The sequence below is a fragment of the Girardinichthys multiradiatus genome, chromosome 14, assembly GCF_021462225.1.
Source record: "Girardinichthys multiradiatus isolate DD_20200921_A chromosome 14, DD_fGirMul_XY1, whole genome shotgun sequence".
Taxonomy (NCBI): Eukaryota; Metazoa; Chordata; class Actinopteri; order Cyprinodontiformes; family Goodeidae; genus Girardinichthys; species Girardinichthys multiradiatus.
This window is the reverse complement of record NC_061807.1, coordinates 25,864,771-25,872,792: the sequence shown is the minus strand read 5'-3', so window position 1 is coordinate 25,872,792 and position 8,022 is coordinate 25,864,771. Positions and strand designations below refer to the sequence as shown.

The 8,022-nt window shown below is 38.3% G+C and overlaps 1 protein-coding gene across 2 annotated transcripts in view; it reads right to left on the bottom strand.

Annotated features, from left to right (window-relative positions):
• Positions 1-5,738: 5,738 nt before the first annotated feature.
• The window catches only part of LOC124881260 (zeta-sarcoglycan-like), a 65,767-nt gene continuing 63,483 nt past the window's right edge, over positions 5,739-8,022 (bottom strand). The window contains exons 8-9 of one of the 2 annotated variants that reach the window (XM_047386802.1): positions 7,133-7,363; positions 5,739-7,058 (exon numbers count right to left, since the gene is read on the bottom strand). In XM_047386802.1, coding sequence (XP_047242758.1) covers positions 7,172-7,363 — 192 coding nt within the window. In that variant the 3' untranslated portion in view covers positions 5,739-7,058; positions 7,133-7,171. Of the gene's footprint in view, positions 7,364-8,022 lie in introns of both variants that reach the window. The other variant, XM_047386801.1, reaches the window with a different exon arrangement.

The following is an 8,022-nucleotide window of genomic DNA, read 5'->3' as shown; positions in this document are numbered from 1 at the left end:
AACTTTATTAAGTTCATCAACTGATGAACTTAATAAAGTTAGCTTATTTAGTTCAACTGATGGATCTGAAGGAACACTTAATTCTGTATTTAATCATTTAATTGCCATAATTGTCTATTGGTACATTTTAATTTTCCTACCTTTTTAAGTGAATATCACCAACCTTTCTGCTGGTTAAATCTGGCCCATGTACAGGGTCCAAATGCAGGGTAGTTCTTGGATGAACTCAGACCTTTTGGTTTGGTCTTACTCATTTCTGAGCAGTTTTTTTTTAGGGGTGATTTCTGTCTCTGCCTGGTAGCAGCCTGTGATCGAAGGAGAGTGCAGTTTCCCTTTGAGAAATTTAAGCTGTCTTTGAAAATGTTCAGGTAGGAGGAAAATGTCAAAGTGACAATGGAGCAATAGCAGGACTTTTGTTTTTTTGCACAAGAAAATTTAACAAGAATGACAAGTTTTTAAAGGCTAATAGTTACATTATGGCAGGTTAAATACAGATAACGGACCATTAGTACTTCGACAGACAGTACGAATAGGCATGAGCCAAAAACAGAATCATAAGAATATATTGATTAAAATAATAAAATGGGTGTTACTGTGCAGCAGGCCATCAATCTGGAAAGGAGCATAAGGCCATATAAAACAGTTTAACATCAGTCATTCTACATAAAAGTTAAGGAAGTTGTCAGAGTTCCCAGGAGTAAATATAAAGTATGGCTTTGGTAGGGTTCTGTAACAATCACATCTGGATAGGTGTGACCAAAGTGGAGACAGATGTTGGCCACAATGTTTGGAGCAAACCGAGATGAATGAGCTCAGAAGCTAAATGATCCCAAACAGACAGCACATTTACAACAGGATCAAAAGACTCAAGGTGCCAGAACAGCCCAGTTAATATATAGACATAAGCATGGTTTAAATACAGTGGTGGGACCCTAAGATGGGTGAGCATACATAAACGATGACACATTTTAATGAAAGCAACCATGTAAAGAGGTGAGAGGCAACCTTCCTTCACAGTAAGCTGAGAGCTATAGATTCATGGTTCTGTGGAAACTGCAATTATTAAACACAAACATGCTGATACACAAGTTCTTCATATTGTAACTCCTCTAATAAATAAATCAATTCTCAACAAGTCACTGTACATAAACTAAAAAAAAAAAAAAGCTGCAATATTGGACACTAACATTTCATCTGTCTGACACAAAGCTTGGTTTTATGTATGTTCACTAGAAATGTGCCGTTTAATTCCAATGGATGTCATACAATATAGTATATAACTTCACAGTTTGCAAAACTAAATTGCCAAGGATGTACACTGTCTTTATTTAATTAGCTTTAGTTGGCATTGGCATGATTTTCACCGAAACAAGGCATTTAACTGAAAAAAGGCAGAATTACTCTGAAGACCAGCAGGTGGCAGCACCAACCCTTTCTTGTCCCTGCAGTGAGCCGCCATTGCCGAAGATTCGTTTAGATGCAAGTCAAACCATTCTTGTTAAAGTACGATCTCAGATAATAATCGAAATTTAATTAAAACACTGATATAATCGGTGGTGCATACTAATTTTTTTGTTTTTTTTCTGTAACCACAGCACGGATATAAAGATTCACATGTGATGTTTAGTTTCCTGAGCTTTATGTTAAAGTTAAAGGATTAAACAGCTGGTCTGCAGTTAAAGAAATACATGTGAAAGATGTTACTGTGCTTTATTTGACTACACTTTAAATGTTTCAAGGTCTAGGATTTTTATTTAAGAGCAATTAAAAAAAAAGACCTGATCTTTATCAGGTTTAAAATCCAGCCTCAAGTAAAAGATTTCACTCTGATTATTTCTTAAGAATGAACTCAAAATGAAAAAGCTGTGAGAAATTAAATACCCCCTTGCTGTTTCCAGTGGGTTTAAGAGTGCAAATAGCAGCCAGTTGCTGAAAATCAAATGCAGGGTGTAATTAATAAGTGTGACTACCTCTATAACAGCAGAATATTCGACAGCTTTCAGGTCTGGAGCATACAGGTTTGTGTTAGCATGATGCCTGGGTGGAAAGACATTAGCAATGACATAGGAGGGGTCATAAGAAGTTAACCTTACTACAGAGAGGAAGACTATTTAAAAGTGGAATGACAGCTGGCAGTCTTCCCAGGAGTGACGCACCTCAGTGTCAGAGCGTGAAATGCTCAGAGAAATCTCTAAAACGCACAAGTTCAGAGTCTGCAGGCCTCAGTTACCATGTTACAGTTAAAGATAGTTTAATTAGAGAAACACCAGAGAAGTGTGGCTTTTTTGGGAGGGCTGCCAAGAATATGGCAGCAGGACTTCAGTTTGCAAAGGCGAGTGATCCACTAAACCTCCAGAACAATATCTTTTTAGACAGATGAAACTAAATTAAACATGTTTGGCCATAATAGGCAGCGGCATATTTGGAGAAAATCAAAGAGCATATCACTATAAACACCTCGTAAATACTGGCAAGCATGGTGGTGATATGGGTTGTTTGCAGTCACAGGAATCCGGCACCATGTAGTCATTGAGTAGAACAGGAACCCCTCTTTAAACCAAAGTATTTCAGAGTCAAATGTGAGGTCATCTGTTCGGCAGTTAAAAGCCTGACCCAAATCTGCTTACCAACAGGTCAGCCATTTTAAACACATCAGAATGACTGAAAATCACAAGAACAAGGTGTTGCAAAGGCCCAAAGTGTAGACCTCAACTTAACTGGTGGCATATTAAAGATGGGGGGGAAACAAATGTAATGAACTGAATCAATGCTGTATAAAGAAGTATGGATCAAAATTGATCCAAAATTATGTTAGATACTGAAAGTAATGCAGAATATGACTAGTTCAAGTTACTGGTGCTAAAGGTGGTTCTTTTGGCTAATGAATCATTGGAATGTGCTTAGTGTTGCACAGAACCTCCTTTTTGGGTTTAATAAATAACGACAGTGTGGAATCTGCTGCAGATCTTTGCACTGGTTGAGACCAGATCACTTTAATTCTGCCCAGATACACAAAAAACAAGAGGATTTACCTTGTATTATCATGACTATGTTTTGAAAAATATAAGGAGTTAAGAGTGCTTCTTGAAAACTCAATTTAGATTTTTTACAGTAACTGTGCAGCAGCATGCTATGATAAAATCTGTCTCTAACCCCGGCAATTAAACTCTCTCCTCAGGCTCTTCTGTTCAGACTGCCTGTGGCTAAGCACACGCCTCATAATGCCCCAGCATATAGCAGGTGAAGTCCTTACTGCATCTTGACTGTGTAAGCAACATGTTCGCATTACAGGGCATAGTGAAACATACAGTGACAGCATTTGTAAATGACAGCGCAATATGTTTTCACTCTTCTGAACCAGGAGAGACCCAGAATAAACCCAGAAACCAGGTGCTTTCCCTAGAGTCAATATGTTAAAATGTCTTTCCCAAAATCTTTCCTTTTTTTTTCTTTCAATTTAGAAAATTAAAACTCACTGGATTGCTTGGTATGTGAAGTAGATGGTATTGATTCACATTACTTTCTGAGAAATGAAAACTCATTCCACCTGGCTTTCATCGTCATGTTCAGTCACTTAGAACTATTTTTCACAATAAAACTCTGCTCCTACTCCATTGGTCCTGTTTAATATGGAGCAACAGAGACTCACCTTAAATGTCCAATTAGTCAGCTGACAGGAGGTTAACTGGAGACTGTTCTGGTAATTACTTTATGGTGGCTGCTCTTTAGATTTCACTATTTTCCAGTCTTTCACCACAATAAACTAAATATTCCTGGATTCAGGATATTTTGTTAGTAGTTACAAACCAAACTAGTTTTATATATAAAAGGGATTAGTAGCTGTATTTTTCACAAGCACAACCCAAACTTCAACAGGCTCTGATTACTTCATTGCTCAGCCAATCAAAGACAAGAGGTTTACATCCTGTGGGACAAAGGTGACATGATCAGTACTTTATTCAATAATAAAAATATGAGTTTAAATAAACTCTAAAGCAGGTCTAGATTTAATTTGCAGATGGAGTTTTCTTTAAATATTTGGCCACTGGTCAGGCGTTATCATCTGTATGCTCTAAACACACACACACACACACACAAATCCCAAACTACAGCTTTCTGGATATCATCTCAGCCCATGGTGGCCGGAAAGCAGGCAGGCTGGCTGTCTGCATGGGAAAACGAATAGCCGGCTGGGCATCAAAGATAACATTTAGAGAAAAGGACTAGGTAGGAGGTCTAAAAAACACCAATATTTTTCCAGACCTGAAAGACTTAAATTGAATTCCTGATTTTCTATGCTGTGCAGGGACACTTATATTTGTCCAGATCTTGAAAATAGTTAAAAGACTCCAAGAAGCCTGACCTCATAACTTGGAAAATCTTTAGTCAGCCCTTTGAACTTGTGTCCATCTCTAAACTTCTATTTTACAAAGCAGCTCAAAGAAAACACTCCCCTTCAAACCAAGTTAACAAGTTTCTCGCTGCGCTGTAATATCCTGGGTGATCTGGGTGGATTTGATAACAGCCGTATGTTATAAATTAGCACTGGCTGCATATTCAAAAGATCTGATTCAGTTTGTGGCGGTATAAAGAGCATTAAACAACAGATTGTTATTTTGACTGTAGAGGGAATTTAATAAGGAATTATTTACTAATAAAATGTTTTTATAATAATAAAATCAGCAGTTAATGGTGAAAGACATTTGACTTTCAAACATTCTGTCCTGCCAGCCTCGTTCACATCTCTCTAGTGTTACCTGAGATGTTCAGGTCCTACATAGATAAAATCATTATTCAGTCCCATTGCCAGCATCAGCTCAGCCTCAGATGCTATCTGGAGGCAATTTTGGCAACAGCTCCACTGATTTCCACCTGCTTTCTGCATGTGAGCATGTGAAAGCAACCCTGGGTTAGCTGCTCCGCTATCACCCACCTATCTGGCTTTGGAAATCACTGCATCCATCAAAAGCAATCCTTCATCTGAGGAATTAGCATGGCTCCCGGGAAGTCTTTTGTGTAACCTGACATTATACGGATAACATATGATCAAGGTTACAACTCAGCCAGGGAGGATGCTTTTTCTGTCATCGAATCCTACTATATTTTAGATTACCCACAAGTCTCTGCAGATATATATTACTGATATCTTCTGTCATTCGCTAAGCTCAGACGTTGAGAAAAAACAAGTTGATGCTGCAGCTATTTAATGAGAGAAAACATATAAATTTCCTTTTTACTAAAAATTATATTGGTTTTCTGTCTAAAACCACTGACAGTCACGCTCTATTGCTACATGTGTCACTTCATCATTCATATTTGGTAATGCTTTTCCATTTTAGAGACCAAAAACCCTTGGTTTCATGAAAACAAAATGACTAGGTTTCATACTTTGATATTTTTCAGGTATTCTGGCTGTAAGATTTGCCCTTTACATTGCACTTCAGTGCAGAGGATAAACATGTAGCTGCATGTCTGAAAGTTACGATTAAGATAAAATGAAGAGGGCTCTTACCAGACGAGATCACCTCTGGAAGCCTTTAGGGAGTCGAGTTAGAGGGAGGTAAGTCTCTCCAGCAGACCAAATGAAACATGGCCTCCTGCCTCGCTCTCAGCTGGGGCACCCAGGAAAACCAGCCTTCGGAAAACCTCAGGGAGAGGTGCAATTAATAGGCTGTGGGGTTTACCATGAAAGCAATATCAGAAGGAGTGTAAACAAGAGATTTTAACTTACTATAACATACGCCAAGATGTAATATTTTATTGTATGTTCTCAAATAGTTAAAACTAAAGACATTTCCAAACAGAGGTTCACATCTACATAGAACGAATGTTGTGTTAAGTTCGGACTGTTACTGGTGCATTTGTTCGTTTACCAGGTTGGAATTATTACACAACTAAAGTTATAAAACAACCACTGGGTGCAGAAGTTTACATTTACTGTGGACCTATTATCCATACAGGGTCAAAGAAATATTTATAGGTGGTAAACCAAGTGAGAAGCTCCTGATTTTTGGTTGTTCATAGACAAGCCAAATGCCTTATGTAGAAAAGTTATCAGATAAAACAAAAATTACAATATTTAGCCACAATAAAAAGGAGAACATTTGGGGAATACAAGGTGAGGCTTTCAAATCTTTCTAGACTTTACCAACTGTCAAGCATGGTGGGGGCAAAATCATGCTGAGGGACTGTTTCAGTGCCAGTGGTACTGCTGCATTGCACAAAGTTAATAAAAAAAATAAAGGAGGACCACCTTCAACAGGACAAGGATTCTAAATACACCTTTAAACTGGTTGTACAATGGGAAAAGCAAGCTAACATTAAGTTTCTGGGGTGATTCCAGGCCCGGGCTATTTACTGCACACTGTCCCCTTCACTGACCCTTATCCTATTTGGAAAACTTCAAATAAAGGCACATGATTACAAAACTTAAAAAACAGCACTGTATGGAATGTAAGTGTAAGTAAGGTATTGTAGCTGTACCTCTTATTAAACTGTAAATAAGCTAAACAAAAAAGCAATGACATTAAACTGACTCTTCTGAGTATTTTCCCAAACATGGTTTGGTGTTAATGGAGCAAAGAAAAGGAGAAATAGTTACCTTTGATATGGGAAAACAACTTTCATCTGCATCTTCAAAGCAGCCCTTATTCTAACATAAGATTCAGGTACAACATGCACTGAATGAGAACATGTTTTGCTTTGATCCCAAACAGCCTTTAAAACATATCTTTGGATTAGACAAAAAAAAGTTTTCATTGTGTGCTTGCTTTATTTATTTTTTTAATCACTTTGTGTCTAACTGACAAGACAGTTTCAATGTGACGCCATTTAAAGCTGAAGGCACCTTGTATTTATTTTTTAATATTGAAAATGATCTCCATAAACCTAAAAGTAGAAAAATAAAAGTTTTGTTCTCTGCCTATGATCAGATTGTGAAAACTGATCTACACGTATTCCTGATTTCAGAGAACTGCTGCGACTTTCCTCCTCAGCCCGTCAGTGAAGTATGAGCTTCTGTTGATCCTCTGCAGGCAGCAATTTTAGACACTTCTGTCCTGTGAAGAACATTAACAGCTCAGGGTTTGAAGCTGCTATCTCCACTCAACTAATCTCAGACTGCAGAGTTTACATTCAGGTTTGTTCGTGGTCAAAATACGCTGCTCTCAGGTCAGCTCCACAGGCAGATGCTGCTCATAGCCTGGCAGGTGGAAACGCTCTCAGCTGGAGAAAGGTAGATCTTGCCGCTGGGGCAAACGCACACCTCGTACACAACCTGCTTTCTGAAGGCCTCGGCGGTGGACAGTGAGTAGATGCCGAGCGGGAGGTTTTCAAGCCTAATGCTGTTGGTATCAAGGAGTATCTGGAGGAGAAAATGTTGGAGAAATACAGGAAATCAATCAAATCAGTAGAGGTGTCCTGATGTGATGTACTGCCAACTAAAGCGATTCTTCACTAACTGTTACTACAAACTTACTGCAAAATGCAGCAGCACTGCTCAGATGAGAATGAGCACAATAACTGTCTGCAATTTTCTCCTTTTAACTGATGCTTTGATCATGGCGGGGCAATCATTTTAAGATTTTTACTGACAAACATTCTGGTCTCTCAAGGCATTTAAATATTACCGTCTCCATTCTTCTAGAGACCTTTACAACTTCAGACTTTGGGTAAAAATGCCCTCTTAGCAGGTTTGCTCTTTAATTAATAAAGGTTCAGAGTTTTGTTTTAGAGTATCACTTATTGTTTTGATGCAATAATCAGCTTCTGAATTATCTAAACTGCAGAACAGACTCAAAAGTCAAGTTGAGACGCTTGTCCACCATTGCACATCTGCAAACCCCATAAACCCATGTTGGACGCACAAGCATGACTTTCAACTCTACACTGGGATCCTTTTCATTTCAAACCTCCAGACTTTTCCAGACACAAATTCCCATCAGTCTCAGTCTATTTAAGGCTCATTAATAAAACTAAATACTAAAATTTGCCTATAGGGCTGCATGGTGGCGCAGTTGGTAG